The sequence below is a fragment of the Phascolarctos cinereus genome, unplaced genomic scaffold (assembly GCF_003287225.1).
Source record: "Phascolarctos cinereus isolate Bilbo 61053 unplaced genomic scaffold, phaCin_HiC Scaffold_2;HRSCAF=192, whole genome shotgun sequence".
Taxonomy (NCBI): domain Eukaryota; kingdom Metazoa; phylum Chordata; class Mammalia; order Diprotodontia; family Phascolarctidae; genus Phascolarctos; species Phascolarctos cinereus.
The window spans coordinates 122,090,900-122,117,539 of NW_027555625.1; the positions used below are offsets into that span (position 1 = coordinate 122,090,900).

The 26,640-nt window shown below is 39.9% G+C and overlaps 1 protein-coding gene across 2 annotated transcripts in view; it reads left to right on the top strand.

Moving 5' to 3' along the window:
• Window positions 1-26,640, top strand: part of TGFA (transforming growth factor alpha) — a 126,712-nt gene that overhangs the window by 37,181 nt on the left and 62,891 nt on the right. For both annotated transcript variants that reach the window (XM_020985339.2, XM_020985341.2), the window contains exon 2: window positions 14,314-14,367. In XM_020985339.2, the coding sequence (XP_020840998.1) occupies window positions 14,314-14,367 (54 nt within the window). The remainder of the gene's footprint in view (window positions 1-14,313; window positions 14,368-26,640) is intronic.

Genomic DNA, 26,640 nt, shown 5'->3' on the forward strand with positions numbered 1-26,640 from the left:
TTCTCTGCAAATGACAGCCTTACTAGATTACCTAGAGGTCGTGGTCTTAACCTAGGATCACACAGCCAGTATATGTTAGAAGTGGGACTTGAACCAAGGTCTTCCTGTGTTCAAGGTCGCCTCTCTATTAAGCCATGATGCCCGAGAGACTGAGATGCTTTGTAACCTCTAATAACCTCTAATGGCCCTTCCAGCAGTAACATTCTGTGTTTCTATGAATCATTACCTATGCTGAGCTGCAGGTTGTCCTAAAATGTACTTGTGTGGTATTGTAGAATCAGTCAGATCTGTGTCCTTTGTCCTTAAAAATGCTACTTACAATCTTGACTTTTGAAAAATATCGCTCCTGCACAGGAAAAGTAGAATCATAGACTTCACAGCTGAAAGAGACACGAAAGTCCCCTGGTTTTACACTTTTGGACAGCCCTGAGTCAAGACTGATCGAAGAAGCCTCCCAAAGGGTGTGATTATTTTAAGCCATGCACCTTGGAAATCAATAAGCATTTTTAAATGCCATTTTTTCCTCCTTTAAAAAAAACTGTGACTTCATTAGTATAGTAAATAGACCCTACTATTATAGATAACTGTTGTGCAACTTATGGTCTTAGAGATTTTCCTAGGAAGACTGTGAGGAGTTATGTGTTTTGTGCGGCTACAGCCAGGTTGGCATCAGCTGGACTTGAACCCCAGTGGTCCTGACTCGCCAGGCTTCCTCCCAAATGTCAGTTGCTAACATTATTATCACTAATAATTAAAACGTTGATTATTATTCTGGGATTGTATAATAGATAGATAACATTAAGTACTTACTCTGTGCCAGGCACTGTGCTAAGGTTGAAATACAAGCAAACAAGATAGTTCCTAACTCTTAGGTGAGGGAAGACTACATGGAAAGGGAAGCCAGAAAAGGGAGAGGGAGAGCATATGCAAGCATAGGCATAGACTGGAGATGTCCTGGAAGGTATGTGGGGGACAAGTTCTGGGCAATATAAGCTCATCTATCCTATCAGAAATCTCAAGAATAGAGATTCAAGGTTTCAAAGGGAAACTATTATGTTTGGCATCTCTTTAGAATCAGTCAGTCCAAAAAAAAATCATTTATTAAGCACCTACTCTGTGCAGGTCCCGTGTTAAGTGACAGGGATACAAAGAAAGGCAAAAGACAGTTCCTGCCCTCAAGAAACTCAGTCTAAATGGGGAGAGAACATGAAAAACAACCTTGTACAAACAAGGATATATACAGCATAAACTGGAGATCCTTAACAGAGAGGAGGCACTAAAATTAATAGGGATCAGGAAAAAATAGGATTTTAGTTGGGACTGGAAGGAAGCCAAGAGGCAGACACGGGGAGGGAAAGTATTCCAGGCGTGGTAAATGGCTAGTGAAAATGCCCAGTCATGAGATGGGCTGTCTTGTTCAAGAAATAGCCAGGAGCTCAATGTCACTGGATTGCAGAGTACAGGGGAGTAAAGTATTAATTTGTAAGCTCCTTGAGGGCAGGGACTGTCTTTTGCCTCTTTGTGTATCCCCAGCACTTAGCACAGTGCCTGGCACACAGAAGGTGCTTAATAAATGTTTATTGAATTGAATTGAGTTCCCTTAGTCAGCCATTGTCCTCTTCCTGCTCATGGGATGCTCAGTAGGTTGGACTTTGAGGGAGGTTATTATTATTAGTAATAATAATCAATGTAAAGATGATTTTTATATTGGAAAGGATACTAGATTTGTTATCAGAGGACCTGAGTTTAAAGTCCAAGCTCTACTCACAGGGTTGTTGCTATTGTCTGTCCTTCATTCTCAGAGGACCATGACGTCATGGGCTGTTACTATTCACAAGCTGTGTGACTTTGAACAAGTCTCCAAACACCTCCTCCACCATGTCCTTTTCCCTTCAGTGATGGTGCTGGAATAATCTCTGTGCTTCCCTCTAATGCTGAATCCTGCCATCCTGTTCCTCTATTTCTTTTGCATCCCAGGCAAGGCCTAGCATAGTAGATGATCAAAAGATGCTTGTTAAGTCAGTTGATGCAATTGGGCATTTGCTGTAATTTGCTGAATTATAAGATTTTTGAATGTAAGACCTTATGGAGCTCTTCCAGTATGGTTGTATTGGAAAATATAAATGGTGGGGGCATAAGAACTGTTAAATTCTTCTCAATTGCAAACTCATGAGAATAATAGAAAATTAGAGCTGGAAGGGACTTCTTGGACCATCTACAGGTCATTAATGTCTGTAATTTTTTCAGATTGGGAAACTGAACCCCAGGAAGGAATAGTGACTTCCCTAGTATCACACAGTGGCAAAGCTAGGATTTGAACTCATATCTTTTGACTCAAAATCCAGTGCTATTTCCATGATAATATTAGCTAGGGCAGCTAGGTGGCACAGTGGTTAGAGTGCCAGGCCTGGAGTCAGGAAGACCTGGGTTGAAATATGACCTCAGACACTAACTGTGACACTGAGTTAGTCACTTAACCTTGTTTGCCTCAGCTTCCTCATCTGTAAAATGAGTTGGAGAAGAAAATTGCAAACTTCTGCCAAGAAAACCCCAAATGGGGTCACAAAGAGGCAGACATGACTGCACAACTGAACAGTACCATCCTTTTATACTTTTGTCCAAAGGACAAAACCTTAACACTAGAGGTATAGTTAGGAAATAGCTGGACCCTGGGAGAGATGTCCAACAAATGTGCATTTTAAGCCCAAGCAGCTACCTGTAGGTATCTTGCCTCTCTTTTATCACAGAGGAAGAACTGGGCAGAACTCTACCCCACAGTTTTGTATCACCTTCAGATTTGATAAGCACACTTGGTCATTAGATAGACCTTCATCCAAATCATTGATAAAAATGTTTAAATGAGGACAAGGTCAGATCTCTGTCCATTAGACATCATCTGAATTGATACCAATCGCAATTCTTTGGTTTTGGTCACTCAGCCACTTTCTGAATCCATCTTACCACCAAGCCCACATTTTACCATCTTGTCCACAAGCATACCATACATGACTTTTGTAAATGATTTGCTGAACTTCAGGTTTTCTATGGCCTGTATCATTCCCCTGATCTACCAGTCTAGTAACCCTGTCAACAAAGGAAATGAGGTTAGGCTGGCATTACTTGTTCTTGATGAACCCATGTTCACATTGAACATCGCTTCCCTTTCTATGTGCTCACAAACCATCCCTTGAAAAATATGTTCAAAAATTATGCTGGGAATTGAAATCAAGCTCACTAGTCAACTATGGGAAGAATATAGGTTCTCTCTGATTAAAAAAAATTGGATTATTTTCTCTCCACTATTTCTGTTGTATCTTTCTTATTTAATGTGATTTTTTTGGAAATCACTAGCAATGACTCTAACAATCATACTCATAATTTCTTTCAGTAAATTCACATGGGCCAGGTAAAATGAACACATTTGGGGCAACTAGAAGCTCTTATATTTATCTCAGATTTTAAATTCCTAGTTCATCATTTTTCTTCTATCCTACTTAATCTAAATATCATATTCCATTGTAGCAAAACCAAGCAAGACAGAGGCCAAATGTATCTGCCTTCTTTTTGTCCTCCCTTATCATCCCATCTACCCCAAGCAGTGATTTTATCCCTTCTTTAATCTTCTTTTTTGCCTTAGTACAGTATTATTATCCATAAATCTGAATCTCAGCTCTTTCTGGCTTTTAGTGTTCCTGCTACTTTTAAAAGAGCTATTCTTTTGTATTCATCTTTAATTATCATTCAAAAGAGCATTTGTTACCCTGCCTTATGTCTTTTTAAAACTTGAGTTGATAAATACTACCTTTGTAGCCACATTTTTTTTTGGACCCTTCTCCACTTTTACTCATTGGAATAATTTATTTACCAACCTAGTTCTCACAGATAATTCTTCTCTCCTCTACAGGCCTTAAAGTCTTTACCATGTTTTGATATTTAATGATGTCCTGACTCATTTACTATCATTTATACCCAGCATAGAGTAGATACTCAGTATTTGTTGATTGAGTGAGTAAACGAGAATGTCTTGTCTCCCTAGCAGACTATAGGCCCCTTGAAGGCAGAGGTGATAGGCCATCTTGTACTTCCTGTATCCCCCTTAGTTCTAGTACAGTGCTAAGGGCAAGTCATATGAAGCTGATCAGCATTTGGGGATTGGATAGTTGATGTATCCTGCCCTTGATATCTCTCCTTTGTACTGAGATCTGCTGGACCAGACTGGATTTCATAGTAAATACTCAGGCTGCTTCCACCTTCAGACACTGTACATTCCTAGAGATAGGGTCTTAAAAAGAATCACTGTAAGACAAAATTCTGCCTCTGAGTGCTACCTGCTTCCCTTCGTGCCAACCTCAGCGGAAGCTAGCCAATGAGCAGAAAGATTCAAAGAGAATATAAGAGTAGGACTTAATCAGATAGCACTGGGTGAGGGGAAGAGTGGTTACTTTGGAGTAGATAAAGCTACAAGAAACACCTGGCCCAGTGGAACGAGCAATGCCCGCAGGGAAGACCCAGGTTCAGTCAATCAGCAAGCGTGTGCTCACTGTGTGCCAGGATAGCAAGAAAAGTGAAAGATACAAAAACATGATCCCTCAAGGAGCTCAGAAGAGACAACAACCACATAATAGCTATCATGTACTTAACTTTGCCTAAGTTATCTGTTTGGTCCTCACAAGAAACAATCCAGTAAAGTAGATGCTATTATTATACCCATTTTACAGATGAGGAAACTAAGGCTGAAAGAGGCTCAGTGACTTGCCCAGGTTCATGTAGGTACTAAGTTGTCTGAGGCAGTATTTGAACTCAGGACTTCCTAACTCCAAATGCAGCACTCTGTCCACTGCATAACCTAGCACATGAATAATTATGTAGGAGCAGCTAGGTGGTACAGTGGATAGAGCACTGGCCCTGGAGTCATGAGGACCTGAGTTCAAATACAGCCTCAGATACTTATCAGCTGTGTGACCCTAGGCAAGTCACTTAACCCCTATTGCCTCAAAAAAAACCAAAACAAAACTATGTACCCACAGTATAAATGGAAGGTAATCTCAGAGGAAAGGCACTAGCAATTGTGAAATCTGAAAAGGCCTCCTGTAGGAGGTTAGAGCTGAATTGAGCTGAATCTTGAAGGAGATCAAGAAATCCAGGAGGTGGAGATGGGGTATTCCACACATGAGAGGCAACCATTGGTGAAACAAGGAGTCTGCTGATGTTGTGCTGTGTTCAACGACCAGCCAGAAAATCACTGATCACTGGATCATAGAGTACATAGAGAGCTATAAAGAAGAAGACTGGAAATAGACAAGTTTTATATTTGATCCTGGAGGTAGTAGGGAGCTACTGGAGTTTATTGAGTAAGAGTGGTGACATGATTAGACCTGTGTTCAAATCCTACCTCTGACACTTAACTACATGTGTGATCTCAGGCAAGTTGTTTAACTTTTCTGAGCTTCGGTTTCCTTGTCTGTAAAAATGAAGAGTTTAGGCTAGGCAGCCTTGGGGAGGGGGTTCCTCCTCAACTCTCTCTATATATTAAGGCATTATGGCACGGTGGGTAGAGTGTTGGACTTGCAGTTAGTAAGATCTGAGTTTGACTCTTTCCTCAGACACTTCTCCAGCTATGTGACCCTTGGCAAGTCACTTAGCCTCCTTAAGCCTCAGTTTCCTCATCTGTAAAATGGGAATAATGATAGCACTCACATCGTAGGGTTGTTTTTAGGATCAAATGAGACTATATGTATAAAGTGCTCTGCAAACTTTAGTGTGATATAGAAATACTAGCTATTATTGTAACATGATCATAGGATTCTAAGTGGAGAGTACTTGAAATAATATTTTTAGTTATCTCAATAGAGTGGGAAATTATGTTACACTCAGTAATAGGCATTTGATAATTTTTAAATCTAGTATTATTACACACACTTTCAGGGCAGAGATTGGGTCTCATTCACCTTCTATTACCCCCCCCCCCATTACCTGGCATGGTGAATGGCACATAGCTGTTTTTACTTCAGTGCTTCACAGATCAATGGTTTCATCAATATAGAGGGAATTCCCTCCATTGATACAGATTGTGACTCTTCTCTGCCCAAGGAAATGATTAATTTTCTTCAAATCTGCATCTCTAACTATTAGACTATGAGCTCCTTGAAAGGAGGGGTTATTTTTTTGCCTATTTTTGTACCCTCCAGTACTTAGTGGAGTGCCTGGCACATAGTAGGGCTTAATGGATGGACTAATGATGCCAATAAGACATGACCACCTGGATATTCCCACAACACCTCAATCTTGGCATATCCCAAGTCAAACTCATCATCTTGTCCCTGAGACGTGCTGCTTCTGACTTTACTGCTTCTGTTGATAGCACTACAATTTACCCAGTCTCTCCAATTTGAAACCTTGATGCTATCTGGACATTCTTAGTCACATTGTCCCTTTTCTGAGAGTACTGGTCTACTATTTGAGATGTCATGGCTACCAGCCATAATTGAGTCTTAGTCCTTGGTGATCCTAATCACCTTTTCCTGAGGTGCCTGTTACCCCCTAAAACTGGTTCTGGAAATTTTGTGGTGGCCCCATGGCTTTCACCTTTCACTGCTTACTGAACACTAACCGATCACTGAACCCTTTGCTTGAGGCACTGATTGGCCCTTGAGTCTGTTTGGCTCCCTGAGTTTTGAGTCTGCCACAACCCAGCAACCCATCCCTAATTATCTTTTCCCCTCTTCTGCCACTGTAATTGTCTAAATCTGGCCTCTGCTCCTTGGCCTGCTCACCCCTGCCACACACTGTGAACTTTAAGACTGGGTTTGCCAGGGTTTATTTGCAAAGGGAGAAAGACTATACAAAAGCACAAATAATATACTAGGATAAAGTCATTAGAAGTATATAAAAGAAAACTACCCAGTTTCAGACTGAATGGTGCCCAAGGTTTCTAACCAAATCTTTAACTAAAGTTCTTCAGGCCTAGCCTTTGATATGTTTTCTAAGCTGGAAAACCAGCCATTTCCCCCTTGGCTCCAAAAAAAGATGACAAATCCCCCCTTCCTTGCCTCCTACCCTTACATGGAATTGTTTGGAATTTGCCCACCTGGGTACACTAGTTCAAGCTGATTTGCTACCTCCATCTAAAATCCCAGGCTCACTCCCAGCCAGTCAGGAAGTCTCCTGATTACATGGTGGGTTTCGGGGTATTTTGCACATTCTTTATATAACTACTGGCTTTCTAGTTTCCCTCCCTTCTCCCCTCCCCCTAACAAGAGAAAATCAAGGGAAAAAAAAACAACAGGTAACTATTACTGTTAGCAGCACCTCAGTGGGGCCGGGGGTGGGGGGCGCCTTGAAGAAGGCTGTCCATTGTAATCTCATCCTCTCTATTCCCATTGTCACCACACTAATTCAGATCTGTATCACCTCCTTCCTGAAATAGTGTTAGTCTTCTAACAGCTCTTCCCACCTCCACTTTCACACTCCCTCCAATCCATCCTTCACACTAATCCTCCTTATTTATAGACCTAATCATGCTACCTCTCTGTTCTCAACCTTCTTGTTTATCGAGGAAAACTGAAAGCCCTAAGCCTAGGATTCAAGTTCTCCACAATCCTGTACTTCCTTATTTTTGTAGTCTTGCCTCAATTGCCCTGTACCATATATTCTGTTCTTTATATAGACGATTTACCAATTCCCATACATTCTCTAAAATTTCCCACTTCTTTGCACGATCTACTGTGCCTGCAATATCCTTCGTGCCTTGAACTCCCTTCCTCATTGCTGCTACCTGACTTTCCTCAAGTCTCAGCTAAAGTCTTTCTACAAGAAGCCTCTCCCAGTCCTCCTTAATCTTAGTGCCTTTCCTCCAACATTATCTGTTGATTCAGAGTTGTTGACATGTTATCTTTTTCTTGGGAGCAAGAATCGTCCCTTGCCTTTTTTTGTATCACCAATGCTTAGCATGGTACCTGGCACATAATGGACACTTAATTAATGTTTGTTGACTTGACTTGGAATTCTATCCAATTCCCCCTTTCTGCCCATCTGAATTCTCCTCTTATTCTTTTTTTGTCTGTTTTTTTGGAGGTAATTGGGGTTAAGTGACTTGCTTAGGGTCACAGGGCTAATAAGTGTCAAGTATCTGAAGCCACATTTGAATTCAAGTCCACCTGACTCCAGGGCCAATTCTCTGTCCACTGAGCCACCTACCTGCCCCACTTATTCTTTAAAACCTAAATTAAGTATTGCCTCCTCCATAAACCCCAGTGCCGGCTAAACAATGTTTGTTGATTTTTTAGTTTCTTCTGATCCCATTAGAACTTCACCTTGAACTTTGTATAATACAGTCAGTTTTGCTGTAACACAGCATGCAGTTTCAAAAAGCATCCCACTGTGTGAAATCATGCAAGAAAAACCACAGGACTTATAGGAAAAATGGGGTTAAGGAACATAGTACTCAAAAGCTTCCTCAGTGACACATAAAAAATAAAGATAAATCTAATAAAAATGGTAGCACAGTTTAGTGCATGTTCAATGGTGAAGAATACACAAATGCTACAATACAGTGAATAGTGTCAGCATCCGAAGCCTCAGCAGCTCCAATTCTGGGCCTCAGAGGGGATATGGACCAATCAGCCTGCTGCATGAAAAGATATAAAATAAGCATGGCACTTGCCTTGAAGAAGACCTGAAGTTTTCATGTGGAAGTGGGCTTCAGAAGGATCATAGAGTGTGAATTATTGTGAAATGGTTGTTTTCTACATTCTCACTGTTTCTCAAGGAAGAAAGTGTGAATAAACAAATTCTAAATTTTAATTACACTCATGTTGTTCCCTAATCTATCAGTTGCATTGGAACAAACTCATTTACAAAACAAGCATTATAATAGAACCAACGGTATATATTTGCTCTCGTGGACTTAAATGTTATCATTATTATTACTGTAGGTATCTGATTTATCATATCTCTTTACCACATAGTACACTCCTAAAGGGTAGGAACTGTGTCTCGGCCAAAGTCTATCATTTCCCACACCTAGCTAGCAGCACTCAGAATGAAGAAGGTGCTTACTGTGTGTTTGTTTAGTTGAGTTGAATTTACCCAGTAACGGAGACAAGTTTCTATCCAATGCCAGAATGACAAAATAAATGCCTCTGTGTTGTGTAGGCAGTTCATGACTTGTGTAGGATTTGTTTTCATATGTGCAAGGCAGTGCAGTGATGTGCATCTTGGGAGTCAGACAACCTGGTTTCCAGTCTTCGTTCAGGTACTGTGTAATGCACTAGCAAGTCATAGAATAATAGAATGTCAGAGCTGGAAACGTCCTTAGAGATCATCTAATCTCTCTTCTACACAATCAATGTGGAAATGAACTTTTGAAACATGAACCATTTATAAGACAAGAAATTACTTGTATTCATTACTTCAATGGATCCATGATTTCATCAGCATAGTACCTTCCTTTCCATAAACCTTCCAAAGAGGGTTTTTTTCCAAAGCAAAAAACAAAAAAACAACAACAGACTCCTTCCTCTGGTTCTTTGAATGTTTCACCAATAGTGGTGAAGTTCTCAATCTATCCATATTGCTACATGACTGGCCCATCTCTATTATGTCCTGGATGACATCTTTGACGCTACTTCTTGTATTCAAGTCTTTGTTGGTAATGTACTGAGCATGACTGTACCCACCATGCCTGTTGCCTTGATCTTTTGGCCATCTACAGTTTTGACGGTTTTTAAATTGTGAGGTTCAGTGGTTTACAGGGGTCATAGATGTAGAACAGAAAGGGTGAACATCTAGTCTAAACCCCTCAGGTTACAGATGAGAAAATGAAGGCCCAGACATTCCTCTATTCTTACTCCATTTTTATTTAGGATTATAATTTCAGGTTTTTATTTCTGATTTTCCTTTCTTAAATAAGACAGCATAATTTCATGTATTCTGAAGATTTCCCATTATCCTTTCTCAGATGTATCTTCAGGATAATGTTTGTCTTTGGCTGAGCCATGTTTCACGGAGGAGCTTGTTCAGACACCATAGAGTCTGTATTTCACCAAGCCCAACTGCTGGGTAGCCATGTTTGCCCCTTTAAGTCCAGCTTAACTTGAACACATTGGATAACATGCCAACCTAGAAATTTGGAATTTTGCTGTCCACTATCCCTTCATCATGTCTAGAGGGCTGCCTAGTAGAGAGGAAATTAGGAGAATTAGGAGAAATGGATTTGAGTCCTAATTCCACTACATTCTAGACCTGTGACCAGAAGTAAATGCTCTGTGATGTCATGGAGTAGTAGCTAGACTTAGAGTCAATGCTTGGAGTTCACCTTCCAGCTCTCCTTTTTTTTATGATTCTTTGGGGCAAATCACTCTGCCTCTCTGGGCCTCTGTTTCCCCATCTTGAAAAGGAAATAATTTTGAATAAAAATGGAGTAAGAATAGAGGAATGTCTGGGCCTTCATTTTTTCATCTGTAACCTGAGGGGTTTAGACTTGAAGTTCACCCTTCCCATTCTACATCTATGACCCCTGTAAACCACAGAACCTCACAATTTAACTAAATGATTTCTATGATTTCTCCCTACTCTCAAACTCATGATGATAACAATCACTTCTTCGCTATAAGCCTTAAATTTCCTCACCTGTAAAATGGGGAAAACAATGCTTGTACTATCCACCTCAAAAAGTACTTAGGAGAAAAGCATTTCTATAAATATTAAAATACTATAGAATTGTGTGTGATTATTATTAGGTTGGAGGTAATGATAAGAAAGTGTCCAATTACATCAGGAACCCCACTGGATTTAAAATGAGAGAGCCTGTGTTTGAACCTTGACTCTGCAATCTGTGTTACTCTGGGCAAATCATTTCACTTAGCCCTCAGTTTCCTCGTCTATAAAAGGAAGGGATTGGACTAGATAATTTTTTTTGGATTGTCCTTTATTTTTATTTTTTTCACATTTTATTTTCATATATTTGTCTACTTTCTTTTTAAAAAATTATTTATTTATTTTTAGTTTTCAACATTTACTTTTATAAGATTTTGAGTTCTGAATTTCCCCCCACTCCCTTCCCTACCTCCTCCCCAAGATGGAATGCAATCTGATATAGGCTATATGTGTATAATCATATTAAACATATTTCCACATTGGTCTAGATAATTTTTGAAGTCTCCTTTCCAGTTCTAAATCCTATCATAGTATAAAGACTCCTCATGTCCTGAGTATTCTGGGTGGGGAGTTCATCTATTCATTCATTCACGAAACATTTATTAAAGTCATTATTGTATGCAGAGCACTGTGCTGCTTCTTGTTAGGAGGAAATTTGAAGCTTAGGTGAGACAAGCTCGCAAGCCTATGGTCCAGTAGAGGAATAAGACACAAACACAAATAACCCTAATATGATCTCATCCAGGATGAGAGGATTCTGCATTTTATTGTGGTTTGCTAATTTGCTATATTGAGCCTGTGTTTCGGGATCTGTTGCTCGCCTGGGTACACATCTGCCACCATTTTCTCACTTGGCCTTCAAGTGAGATCTCCTTACTGGAGAACTCACTTTGTCTGGTGGTGGTAAATCACCTAGAAAGGGAGGGAAGCAAGCTCATAAGCAAAGTAGAGGAAATCCAAGGCAAGGTGGTTTTCATTAAGGAAATTGATACCATGTGCTTACACCTCTACTCCCTGTTTGTTCCTACGACTCACTCTGGAAGGCCCAACAGGCAGGGGTGGTCTTCTTCCCCAGCCTTGCATCAGCTCCTGAGTCTGTGGTGTTAGCTGAGGCCAGACTTCCAAAGGGAGTTCAGCAGGCATGGCTCACGAATGAGGCTTACAGAGTCAAGCCAGAGTCATTAAGTAGCTGCTTTTCTATGGGAATGCAAAGAAATAGTCTTCCTATATTGTTCGCATTATGAATAATAACCCAGTGCCTTTCATCTGTAGGACTGAATGGTTTTACAAACATTAATTAATTCCTGGGGCACCTTTATGAGTTAGGCAGCTATTATTATCCTCATCTTTAGAGATGAAGAAACAGAAGGGGTAAAGTAACTTGCCTTAAGGCCAGGGACCTAAACCATGATGAAATCTACCAGAGTGCCCAACTCGTTCTTAGCTTCTTGACCCTACAACATTTCTATATTGCATCATTCCAGTCTGGAAGTATAATTTCTTATATCGGTTTATTTCTTATATTGGCATCTCTTATATTCTCTTGCTCCTGACTTCCCCCTTTCTTGACTCAAAAAAAAAATTGTCCTCATTGAACCAAAGAACTCTTCTTTGCTATATTCACGTTGATGTAGGCTATGGGGAGGAAGAGTTGAAGTGGGAGTGGATTATTCTTTTGTGCTGAGAGAAACTATGAATAGGCCAATTAGAATCACTCAAGGGAGGCATGCAAAGCATTCCACTGTTAGGCTCTATCTTCTTTTGACATAATTATGGGTCATAGTCTGGCTTTCCTCCAGGGTGATTTGTGGAGGTGCCAGCAAATGTCAAAACATGAACACTTCCTCCAATTGACAGCCCTAAACCATTAAGAGATTTCCCAGATCTGGGGAGGAATGTCCTGCTTTTAACCATTTGTGCTCAGATTACAAAAATAGCCCTTTCAAAGCCATCCTATCTGATTGAATTCTGAGAGCTGTGGCCAAAATTAGGTGGCTGACTGGCACAAGCAAAGTATGTTTAGACAGCAAGAGGGAACTGCATGATCAGAATGAGTACTTGCAATGCTCAACACGTACACAATTAGCTCACTTTGCTTATTTTGCCAGCATCTGGTTCAGGAGTTTGGAGGCTCTGCAGGTGACTGAGTTGAACAGCCCATAACGCTGGTTCAGATGTCATTCTGATGCCTCCTGTTAGAAATATCTGCTTGTTGCTCTGTCATTTCATAAAAGGAAAGTCACATGGTGAGCACGATTGTCTAACTGAGTCTACCCTTACAAGTTAAGTTTTTTTCTAGTGTATCCAGGTTAGAAAAGGAAGGTCTCCTGAATATGAAATGAAAAGGAACCTGCTTTTGTTTTTATTCTAATTGAAATTAGAATAACAAAATAGAATTTCTCTTTGAACACTTTAAATTCATTCATTGAACTTATTGTTTCAACTAATATACAATTCAGACTTTTTGCATTATCATGATTAATATTAATCATTTGCCAAACTCTTCCTCTAATGTCTGATTGTGGTGTAGGGACGATCTGGCATCCTCTAAGGCAGTGACCGCAGAGCATATGCTCTGGTAGTGCCTACCAATTCAGGGAAGCTTCAAGTGCAGACCCATAGTGGCAGGACCGGATGACTGTCTTGCAAAGATTTGTCTGGCTAAATTCAAAAAGGCTTGCCACCAGGCCGAACACAAGGTGGTGGGCTTCCTGCCCTAGTGACTCTCAAAGAACAAGCTATAGAGGGTTTTTAATCAGCCTTAGTGGAAGGATCAGGGACTCACAGACTTAGAGTCAGAGAAAATATTAAATCCAGTCTAATCCAATGTCCTTCGTTGACTAATCAAGTTAACAAGTATTCATGTTAAGCCCTTACTTTGTGTCAGGAACAGGGGCATCAAGGTGGCATAATGGGATAGAGTGCTTGGCTTAGAGTCAGGAGGACTAGAGTTCAAATTCGGCCTTAGACACTTGACACTAGCTGTGTGACCCTGTGCAAGTCATTTAACCCTGATTGGCTCACCAAAAAACAAACAAACAAACAAACAAAAATAACCAGTAGAGCCAAGACAAGTCTAAATCTTCGTAATCTTTACTCCCAGGTTCATTCCATTGAGCCATGATGATGATGATGATGATGATGATCATAATCATAGCTTACAACAATAGAAGAAGAAGAATAACAATTGACATCTTTTAAAAGACCTTATGGTTACAAAGCACTTTTGATATCAAGTTTTCACTCAATTGTTCCTAGGCAGCTAGGTGGTACAGTGTATATAGCACTGGGCCTGGCATCAGGAAGACCTGAATTCAAATAGGACTTCAGATACTTACTAACTATATGACCCTGGGCAAGTCATTTAACCTTGGTGTGCTTCAGTTTCCTCATCCATAACTAGAGATCTACCTCCCAGGGTTGTTGTAGCAATCAAATGAGGTAGTGTTTGTAAAGTCCTTTGTAAACTTTAAAGGCACTATATAAATGCTAGGTCGTTTTATTTACCATGCCAACTTTTTTAAACTATCAGATGTTTGCCATTTTACAAGCTTGTTTCTGAAGACTTAGTCCTTTAAGATTGTTATATTTTGTTTAGTTTGCTTATTTGACCTTGTTTTGAGTTGCTTGCTTACCTTTTCTTTCTTATCTCCATAGGTATTTTATTAGCCGTGTGCCAGGCTTTGGAGAATACAACATCTGCCTTGAGTGGTGAGTTGTTAAATCTTCTGTATTAAGTTCATTTCATAGAGGTAATAAAAAGGAAAGCTTTCCCTACAAACTAACTCAAGTCTGAACTCTGAACACCCCACAGCTTCTTCCTGAGATTAATTTCCCCCTTCCCTTCTCAAGTCCAGTGGTTGTCCTCAAGTGCATCACATGCTCTGATTTAACTATGTCAGTATTTGAAAGATGCTTTATTTCATTGATCACTCCCACCAGCAATGTAGATTGTAACCTTGGTTTCTTTGTAGATGGTCTTTATGAGTGTCATTTGGTAAAGAAAATTTCCTTTTTCTCATAGCCACCCCTCTGGTGATCCACCTCTCTGTATTCAGCAAGGCTGAACCTTCAAAGACAGATTCTCAATTTTTTACTGAGCATATAGAGCTAGGTCCCAATTAGTGTGAGAACAGAATCTTGTGAAGTTATTGCATTATTCAGATTCAAATGATTTGAAGTTACATGAAAAATATGATCATTGGTTCTAACCACTGGAAATTGTTAGTTCTAGTTGTAGCAATGGAAATATGCTATGGGAATTCAAATAATAGGATTATTTCAAGGGATTTCTTATTCATGCTAATATAAGACAACACCAATATAAGATCTAGCTGTACACGCTAAGCCTTGGTGACGTATTAGAGGAGGATTTTAGTGGAGGGATTGTACTAGACCCTTCGGGGGGGTTTTCTTCTTGAGATTCCATTACCAGAGAGAGTATTCCCTAGCCACCTTCCCCTTTTATCACCCCTTATGTAGCCGCAGAGTTGGTAGTGGGAGTGAGAGGAGGAATACAGGCCCGTGCCAGGAAAAAACTCTGCTTTTAGAATAATTTAATCCAATCCAACTAGCATTTATTAAAGGCATACAATGTGTAAGACAGGGCAGCTAGGTGGCTCAGTGGATAAAATTCTGGATCTGGAGTCAGGAAGACTCATCTTCCTGAGTTCAAATCTGGCCTCAGACACTTGCTGGCTGTGTGGCCTGGGCAAGTCACTTAACTAACCCTGTTTGCCTCAGTTTTCTCACCTGTCAAATGAGCTAGAGAAGAAAATGGCAAACCACTCTAGTATCTTTGCCAAGAAAATCCCAAGTGGGGTCATGAAGAGTTGGACATGACTGAAAAAGAACTGAACTGAGCAATGTTCAAAAGAATATTCATCATCTTGTGTTTCTAGCTCCTGTTCCCCAGCTCCCATAAATTCCTTCTAAGCTGTAATGATCTTTCTGGCCATCATCTTGTTCAAGGACTCCTAGAGCATTAAAAACCTAGGACCCTATTTTAACATTTGAAGGAAAGTAGTCTCAGGACAAATAAAAGGATGTACAGTGTTACCTTACCCATGGGGTAGTAAAAGAGACATGAGTGGAAATTTAAAATTGGGTCAAGGTAAATTTAGATAAATTACTCAATGATAAATCCTTGACTTGCCTTTGGTAATTAGTGATGAATATTTCGAGTTCAGGGTACAACCCTAACCTTCTGAGGGATGACATCATGGAAAGTCTAACATGTACTCTGCCGTCATCCAATGGAGAGGTCAAAACTTCCTTAATTAGAACTCCCCCAAGATAGAATGGGCTGCCGAAGGAGGGAGTGAGTTCCCCATCACTGGAGATCTACTAGGGGAGGTCAGATGACTACTTGTCAGAAATGTTGTAGAACAGATTCCATTTTGGGTAATGATTAAAGACTAAGTAACATCCAAGGGCCCTACTATATTTTTCAGTTTTATCATCCAGGATGGTATTTTTTATAATACACTTTCAAAACCTCCATGGTTCTAAGATTCTGTCCCTTCCCTTCTCTTCCCTCCAGTTTTCCTGTTCAGGTGACAGCTGTTCTTTCTGCCTGTTCTTCTGTTTAAACCCCACAGAGAGGGAATGAGGTCTTCACCAACAAACATTTACTGAATCCTTGGTAGATTGTTATTAAGTAGTTTTCAGTCATGTCTGACCCTTCATGATCCCATTTGGGGTTTTCTTGGTAGAGATGTTGGAGTGATTTGCTATTTCTTTCTCCACCTCATTTTACAGATGAGGAAGCTGAGGCAAACAGGCCAAAGTGACTTGCCCAAGGTCACACAGCTAGTGCTAGCTAGGTATTGCAAAGGTAATGGGGTAAAAAAAGGAGTGCTGTGGCTTGGGAGTCGGGAAGCCCGAGTTTTAGCCCCAGCTCTGTCTCTAATTCATTGTCTATCTTTAGGTGAGCAATTTAATTTTGGCAGAAATTTCTGCATCCATTAGAAGTTAGACTAGATGATTTCCAACGGCCCATCCAGCTATGAAATTTGGAGATTCTAAGTGCTAGACTCTAGAGGAGCAAATAGATTTCAGCCATGATTCTTTCCCTCAAGTGATCTGCAGTCTACCTGGGAAGGCAGGCCATGCTTCCAAAAAGATAAATAATAACAGTGTAGTATACATTAGAAAGTAATGTGGCATAAGGGAAAGGACACCTAGATTTGGAGTCTGAGGACCTGGGTTTGAATCCTGGTTCTGCTCCTTAGCAGCCTGTGTGGCCCTAGGCAAATCCCTTCCTCTCTCTGGGCCTTTCCTCCAAGATTACCATCATTTTATCCTATCCATATCTTATTTGTGTATAGTTGTTTGTTTTCAGGTTGTCTCCCCTATTAGATTGTAAGCTCCTTGAGGGCAAGGTCTGTCTTTTGCCATTCTGTTTATAGTACATTGCCTGGCACCTAGAGGGTGCTCAGTGAGTGCTTGCTAACTTGCCTTGCCTTGACTGGTCCCAGTTTCCTCATCCCATCACAATGAGGGCTGTGGGCCAGGTGGTCTCTATGGCTTCTTCCACCTCCAGATCCTCTAAACCAAGTGCTGATGTATATAGATGATAAAATGATGCAGGAGAAGAAACAAGGTCATGGGGTTTAGTACATAAAGTCACTTCTGGGTGTGTATGTGAGGGGTATTTTTGGGGGGGGGTGAGGGAGGGGTTGATAATTTTTAAGGATCATGGGATCATCAATTGAGAGATGAATTTAATTCAACCCTCTTATTGTACAGATGAGGAAACTGAGGCCCAGAGAGATTCACTCACTTGTTTAAGGTACCTAGAATAGAAAGTTGTAATCAGTGCTTGAGTCAGGGTTCTTTGACTAAATCTACCATACCAATATGGAGGGAAACAGCACCTTGAGGATGGGATGGGGGGATGCAGCACCCAAGAACAGCAAGTGATCCCTCCCTCCTATGTATTGTTCCCTATCTCTTAAAAGGCACATTTTAAGGTAGCTTGGGAGGGACAGAATCACTGTGATTACAAAGATGTTAGGTTGATGCTTACCTAAGCCTTAGGAACATTACATAGCTCGCAGGCTGCTGGGCTGGTTCTCATATTTTAATAAGCCTAAGTGTAATGATTGAGAGGGGGTGTGGTCAGGGGCCTAGGAGATGACACTCCACTCTTCCTGGTGGTGTGCTTCGTGTTCTGGGCAGAGGTCTTTCTAGCCAAGTGTCCCCTGTCACTCCCCTGTAAAATCCAGTGATACACAGCTATGTCTGGGGAGCTCTTAGGAGGGTTGATTAATTTACCATGAGCTTTTTTTTGTTGTTCTTTTAAAAGCAGCTGCTGAAGGGAGCCAAAGAAATTACTGAGTGTGATTCTTCATTGACATTTCGATTTTTAATTATCTTAGTGGTAGTGGTGGAGGAGATTGGAACGAGATCGGTGGTAGGACCTGGGGAAATCAATTGAGTTTGATAAAAGGAGAACCTGAATCAGGAAAAACCTCTTTGGAGGTTGTGCTTGTTTGGAAATCAGGAGAATATGGGTCAGCCAGCCAGCCAGCCAGCCAGTCCTCTGTTTATTGGGCATCTTGCTCAACAAAAGCTTTTTAGAACCATGAGGCTCTTCCCCATTCCATTGTCTGGGGACAAAGAAATGAGCTGAAGTCATTCTAAAATTAGAAGACTCACGTGCCCTACCCAGGTACATGGTTCACCTGCTCTGAATCTGGGAATAAAGCACAATATGCAAGAAACTTGGCAAGCTGCATCTGGAGGATAAAGCTACTTTTTTTAAAAAAAAAAGCATTAGAGGGCTGGGACAGATGGGCAGTGGAAAAGGGCTGCCTAGAGAAAGGGGAAATTCCTCAAATCTCTATTCCAATTAATAATAGGAATATTTTTCTTATATTTTCTCATAACAGAAGTATAGGTTTTAGCTGCATGTGTGATAAGTACCTTTTGATATAACCATAGAATTTCAATTTAGTCCAACCCTGATTATACAGAGAGTAAAACTGAGCTCAGCTCAAAGATGAGAAGGATTGGTTAAGATCAAGCTAGTAAGGAGTAAGTCAAGATTCAAACCCAGGAGTTCTGATTCCAAATTCAGTATTCTTTCTATATTCCCGGTGCCAGATCAACTACTCTTTGCAAGAAAAAGATGCTTTGTAGTGGAAAACAAAAACAAACACAAACACTGGCCTGGAACTTTGGACAACTAAATGTGAATTTTGGCTCCTTGGGATTTAATTTCCTTATCCAGAAAATAAAGGGGTTGTATTAGATGGTCACTCAATAAATGTTCACTTTAAATACCTACTAGGTGTCTGACACTGTTCTGGGTATTACTACAGAGTCAAAAATAAGGCAATGATTCTTCAAGGAGATGACATTCTATTGGGGGAAACAGTACATGACCATAATAAATAAATATGAAATATAGGCAGAGTAATTTTGGTGAGCAGACACTAGCAACTGGGTGGATCCATAAAGTTTCCCCGACCCCTAACTCTAATATTCTGTGATTCAAAATAAGTTTACTCGTTGCAGTAAACCCAAAACAGAAGCAGCAAGGGACAGAATGGTGTCATATGTTTCTTTTTCCCCAAACTCATGAATCCTTTCAATCTTATTCTCATACTTTATATTTAAGGAATCTCATAGGTACAGATACGAGGCAGGTCTTACAAAAGGGTCACAAGCTACATAATAATAATCATAATTATAGCTTACCTTTCTATTAACAGCACTTTGTTTGCAAAACATTTTATATACATTTTTTATTTGATCTTTACAATAACCCCATGAAATGAGTGCTATTTTAGTTCTACTTTATAGATGATAAAACCAAGACACAGAGAACTCAAGAGACTTGTTGGAGTCATTGTCTTACAGTCCATATTAACCGGTGCCCTCAGAGGAGAATTTTCTGGTAGTTTTTGTTTGCACAATTTTCTACTAGTTTTGCAAATTATAGGTAGGTCCTAAAAGAAATCAGTTTGGATCTTGTGGAAATTAGACAGTAAGTTTACTCTTTAATATTTACTCTTTTGTTTGGTACTTACTTTTTTGTTCGTTTTGTTTTGGTTTTGGTTTTCCTGAAAAAAAAATCTGCATTTGGAATATCTTCATGTCCCTGTTATACTAAGATGTATAAAGTCTCTTTGTAATAGTGAAATTAGGGGTGGGAGAGAAGGGTAGGTTTGAGGAAAAAGACATACTATTGGTGTATGTTACTAGATTCATTTCTTTTACATTTCATGAGACAAGTAATTTTTAAATGTCATTTTGTAGCAGCAATTTTATTTTGCAAGATTATATATTATAGTCTGGATGAAGAGAACAACCCATGCTTATCTGGGAAGGGTCAGCACTATTAAGTGTCCGAGCTGTCACATTAATGCAGGGCTTCCAAACCTTGGGTTCATGAACTTTAAAAAACTATTTTGTTACCTGTATTGCAATATAATTGGTTTCCTTAATAGTCCTATGTATTTAATTTTGTGTATTTAAAAAACATTATTCTGAGAAGAGATCCATAGGCTTTACCAGACTCTCAAAGGGGGTCTATGATACAAAAACAATGACACAAGAACCTTGATTTAGAACCTTCATTATCTTTATTCCTTGTCTAAGGACTGAGCTAAGCATAATAGGCATTCTTTTGCCAAGGGGAGCTAGTCAATTTGTCATTTTGTCTTTCAAAGTCATCAAGGCAAAAATTAGCAGAGCTGAATAAATGCCTTCTGATATTATCATATAATCTAAGAGTTGAAAGGAGCCTTAGAGGTCCCCTAGGTTAACTTCTTGCCCCTGAATCTCTTCTGTGATATCTCTAACAAATTGTCATCTGGCTTTTGCTACGATACTTTCAGTGATAGAGAGTTTACTGCTAACAAGGCAGAGTGTTTCATTTTTGCACCCCTCCAATTATTAGAAATTCCTCCTTCTCTTCACTTAAAATCTCTATAACTTCTGTCATTGATCCTAGTTTGGCTTTCTGAGTTTAAGTTGAATAAGTCCAATCCCTCTTTCAGATGACATCCATCTCTGCAAAAAGTGGGAGACAGAAATCAGATCTCTCCCAAGCCTTCTCTTCTCTAAGTTGACCATCCCCAGTTTCTTTGGCTCTTTGTATGATGGGATTTCCTGACCCTTCTTGATCTACCTCTGCTGAATCCTCTCCAGCATTGTCACCATTCTTACTAAACTACAGTATGTAGATCTCAGAACAATTACCCAGATGTGGTCTGACCTGCACAAAAATATAACACATCATTACCACATTTAATCTAGATACTCTGTTTCTTTTTCTAAATTTTTATTTAATTTTTTAAAATGAATTTATTTATTTATTTTAGTTTTCAGTGTTCACTTTTATAAGATGTTGAGTTCCAAATTGTTTTCTCCTTCCCTCCCTCCCCTTTTCTCTCCCCAAATGGCAAGCAATCTGATGTAGGCTGTACGTGTACAATCATATTAAACATATTTCCACATTAGTCATGTTGTAAAAAAAAAATGAAAACAAAAAGGGAAAACCACAAGAAAAAAAAGTGAAAATAGTATGCTTGGATCTGCATTCAGCCTCCATAGTTCTTTCTCGGGATGTGGATAGCATTTTCCATCACGGGTCTTTTGGAATTTAGATACCCTATTTCTAATAATGCTGCCTAACATGATGCTAGCTCTATTTTTCTCCCTAGCCTAATCAGACTTGTGGCTCATGCTGAGCTTATAGGCATCTAAACCCCTGGATCTTTTCATTTGAATTGTAGTTGGTCCACATTCCACCACTTCCACACCCCATTGTGCATTGCTATGGATGATTTTTGGACCTTCTTGGCAAGAATTTACCTTTATTCTTATCCATCTTCATCATCTTAGTTTAGGCCCATTGTTTTGGTCTGTCAAGATCTTGTTGACTGCCAGTTCTGGTATGCAATATGTTAACTACCTCTCCCCAGCTTTGTGCTCTCTGTTGCCTGGAGGCAGAATGTTGTAATGGAAAGAGAACTGAACTTGGGGTCTGGAGAGATCTGGATTCAAATCTTGCCTCTGAGAGTCAACTATCTGACTGAGTATAAGTCTGTTTACCACTGCGGAGCCTATGTTTCTTCTTCTTGCAAAATGGGACTAATGATAAGTGTAGTACTACCTCATAGCAATCACAGGATTGTTGTGATGATGAAATGAAATAATGAATACAAAAGCTTTTTAACTCTTAAGGTGCTTTTAAAATGTTAGCTTTTATTTTTATTTAAAAATTTGATTATGCCATTATGTTGTCAAGTCATTGAAACCACTGAGCATTAGTTTAGAGATATCCATCAAAGGCTATGGAGATTCATTGTTCAACACTGGTTGATTACAGTTTTTTCCCCTATTTATGATATGATGTTAATAATAAAATAATAATAGCTATCATTTATAAAGCACAAAGGTTTGCAAAGCATTTACAGACTAACATTTTCTCATTTGAGCCTCACTACAATCCTCCCATTTTACAGATGAGGAAACCAAGGTGGGTAGCAATAAAATGACTTGCCCAGGATCACATAGCTCATCAGCGTCAGAGGTCTTCAGGACTCTGATCCGAAGACCTGTATGTACCCTATCCACTGTACCACCTAGCTTCCTCTAAGAATCCACCACATTGTCATCTAACCATCAAGCAAGAGAGATTAGAGTTTCTATCTTGATTTGTTTTGCTTGATTTAAGGGACAGCTATACCAAGGGACAATGTTGTATAATGGATTTGGAGATAAGGACCTGTGTTTCTTCTGTTCTTTGGTGGTAGTTAAATGTGAGGGACTGCCTTGTGATGAGCTCTTGTCAACATGGCCATGTCAACATGGGTCAGAGCCTAAGTCAGCAGTTGGAATTTGCTGAGGCAGATTTGACCTTTTAAATAACAGGAACAATTCCCTAACAATTAGAGATATCCAAAAGTGGGATGAGCTGTTTTGGGAGGTGTTACTTTCCAAAGGTAAACCAGCTTTGGGTTCACCTTCATTGGAGGCCTTCAAGCTACAGACAAAAAAAATCACTTCTTGTCAGGATTGTGGTAAATGGACTTGTCTAGTGTGGATTGGATGAGATCAGTGTTTCCTCAAACTTTTTGGTCTCAGGACCACTTTATACCCTTAAATTTATTGAGGACCCCACCTCAAGAGTTGTTAATGTGGGTTGTATCTGTTGATATTTACCATATTGGAAATTAAAACATCTTAGTATTATTATAAAAATAGTTTTGACTTCTCAGATTCCCCTGAAAGGGGGAAGTTTCCAGGGGCCACTGGACCACATTTTGAAAACCACTGAATAAGTGGCCTTGGAGGTCCCTTTCTGAGTTTCTATGATTCTGGGTCAGAACTCAGGTTTGTACAGAGAGGAGATTATTACTCTTGTAAATATATGAGAAGGAACATGACTGGTTCCATGATTCTCTCCCCCACCCCCCGCCCAATTTCTTTCGTCCTTTAAAAAAAGAGTTTCATGTACCTGCCTGCAAATCGGAGAGGAGGTTTAGGGCTTGTTAGACAATCAGTTTATTTTCCAATTTGTAGAAAGTTTAGAGAGACCTCTAGAGTTATGGAAAAAGAGAAACAAATGGCAAGGATATCAAAGATCATGTAACTGACTTAAGTGGAGGTCGCTGCTGCTCTATGCCTCGTTTTCATCTAGGAAATGAAATGGTTGGTTTAGACAATCTCCAACATCCTTCCCAACTTTAAAACCATCTGATCTTTCAAGTAACTGTAAGAGTAGATCATATTTTTTTATAGTTCTTTAGGGTCTGCAAATTATTTCTGCCATAACAATATTATCCCCATTTTGCAGATGAGGAGACTGAGGCTCAGAGAAGTTTAAATGGCATTACACATCTGGATATTCAAAATGTCAGAGCAGGGATTCAAGCCCAAGTCTCCTGATTTCCAATCCAAATCTTTCCATTATACCATTCTGTCAGTACTTGGTGACTTTACCAACAATACTGGTGTACTTTTGGGGACAGCTAAGTAGCAATAGAGTGTTGGGCCTGAAGTCAGGAAGACTCATCTTCCTAAGTTAAAATCTGGCCTCAGACACTTACTAGCTGTGTGATCCTGGGCAAGTCACTTTAGCATGTTTGCTTCAGTTTCTTCATCTGTAAAATGAGCTGCAGAAGGAAATGGCAAACCACTCCAGTCTCTTTGCCAAAAAAATCCCAGATGGGGGTCATGAAAAGTTGGACATGACCAAACAACAACAAATATATATATTTTTAGGTGCTAAGAGAAAGTTTGTCCAGTTAGGTATATTCCCTTGCAGCTTGGTATAATAGCAAGACTACTTCATTTAATGGATTCAGATGTCTCCTCTTCTGTATGGCTGGGAGCAAGTCTCTTTCCCTCTTTCCCTGGGCCTCAGTTCCCACTTCTCCATGACCTTCCAGTTCTTGTCTAATCCTAAACACAGGATCTATGAAGGGGCTCTGCTTTATCAACATAACTGAGAATCCAATCCATATTGGATCATAATATTGAGGACTGGTAGTGAATGTGGAGGTTACCTAGTTCAACTCCTCCATCTTAGTAGGGGCCTATAGGTAGTAAGTAACAGACAAAACTGGAACCCACGTTTTCTGACTCCAAATTTAGCAATGTTTCCATTGCACCTATCTCTGAAGACATCTATTCCAACTTATCCCTGTGCAGAATCCACAACGGTTGGTTATCCAGCCTTTACTTGAATACTTCAAGCAAGGGGAAATCTCTCTACCTACCAGAAGCAGCCTTTCCATTTTCAGGCTGGCCTAGTTGTTAGGAAGGTTGCCTAAAATCTGTCTCCCTATACTTTTGCTCTTTGCTTCTGTTTCTTCTCCCTTTAGCCAAAGGAGGAGTCTAACCCTTCTCCCTGACATTCTTGCATAGGCATCATACATATCCTCCTTAAATCTTCTCAATGCTAAACATTCCCAGTTCTTAATTTTGTATATTTCCAAAACCAAATGAGATAACATCTAAAGTGCTTTGCATTTCTTACAGTACTATATAAACACTAGCAATTGTTATTATGATGTCCTCCTTATTTATAGGATTATCATGGTACACTTCTGTTTGATATGTTCTGGTTCCTTAAGACATAAGGTCCAGATTGAATAGAATACTTCCCCCACCCTCTACCTTCCACTGTTCCTCGACTCTTTGACCTGCTTAGACGGAGCAAGAGGCAGCTCTGACTAGAAGTCGGGAAGGTTAAAGCTGTTGGAACACTCTGAAAGTTGCCAGTCTATTGTAGGCTTTAAAGAAACCCTGATACGTTGATATTTACTACAAGGTAAGGTCAAATCAAGTCGGGGGCTGGGATCTTGGGGGGAGTGATTTTGCAAGAGGCAACTTAGATGTCATCTAGGATAACTCTTGTTTTATAAATGAGAAAACTGAGGCACAGTAAGCTTCAGTGATTTGCTCAGGTCACACCCATAGCTTGTGTAGGAGTTAGGAGTTGAAACTAGTCGCTCTGCCTCTTAAAACAAGGACTTTTTCCACTAAGGGAACCCAGAAAAAGACCGCAGTCATTTTATTTCATTAGGTAACATAAAAATCTCCTCAGCTTGTAAAAGATGCATCAGCGGTGAAGAGGCAGGACAATGAAAGGAAGGATTACTGGACTCAGTGTTGGGATAGCAGCATTATAGTCCTGGTTCTACCACTGTGTGACCTTGAGCAAGTGATTTAACATCCCTGAGCCTCCATTTTCTCCCCTGTAAAATGAGGATGACACCTGCTTATGTACTTCACAGAGCTGTTGTGAGGTACAAAGTACTTTGTAGACTGTAAGTCATTAGGTGCTGTTATTATTATCATTAAGCCCACATCTCTTAAATGTTGGTCCAGTTACCTGTATTTTTATTGCTCAATACTTAGCAGTAAAGGTGTAAAGGATCTGAGAGGAATCAGTAACTTGAACGTCTGGTCCGTCTGGGTTTCCATGGAGAGTATGTCCTTAGCTCTTGGCTTTTTCCAAACCCCTGCCCAGCAGGACAAATCTGTACGTAGTTATAACCATTATTAAGCTAGGGCTGGAAGTTAGGGATTTTTTTTATTATGTTTTTTTTTTCCTTTCAATTGAAATTGTGTCTTAAGGGCTTCCTCAGCAAGGGTGAAAAGGAAGCTGAGTTCTAATGAAGTTGGGTTTGGCACCTTCCACTGGGAACCAAAACCAGAGTTGCTTCATCTGAGATAATAGCACTTCCTCTGTGCCCTAAACATTTCTCTGAAACTTGAGCCTGGTAGTGTTGAGGGAATAGATGAAGAGAATTTTTCTTTACCTGAATTTCAGGATTCATGGGATCTCAGGAAAAAAAATTTCTATTAATTAGAATTGTCCAAAAGCAAAATGAACTGCTTCAGAAGGCAATGAGATTCAGAATGAGAAGGGACCTCAGAAGTAACTGAGTCCTATCCTCACCTGAAGAAGAAAGCCCTCTAAGCGGAGCAAATAGTCCTGTGGATGTTTCTTCAGGACCTCCAACAAGGAGGGCCTACTACTTCCCAGGGCAGGATCACACAATCTGAGAATTAGAAAGAACGGCAGGGGCCAACTAGTCTAACACCCCCGCCAAAGGAATACCCACTGTAATGTCAATCAAACAGCAAGTATTAAGTGCAGACTCCATGCCTGGATCTGGGGGTTCAAGTACAAATAAAATACAAAAATACTGGAGAAGAGCTTCTGTTGTAATAGGAGAGACAACAAGTACATATATAAACATATACAACAAAAATATAAAGTAAATAAATACAAATATAGGGAAAGCTAAATACAAGATAAGGGAGGGCATCAATGATAATTGGAGGGATCAGGAAAGGCTTTGTACAGAATTTAGTGCCTGAGATGCATCTGAAAAGAAGAGGCCCTTCTAGGAGGGAGAGATGAGGAGAGTGCATTAGAAGCATGCGAGATGGCCAGTCCAAAGGTATTGAGAGCAATGAAGAATAATAAATAGTATAAATAATAGAGAATAA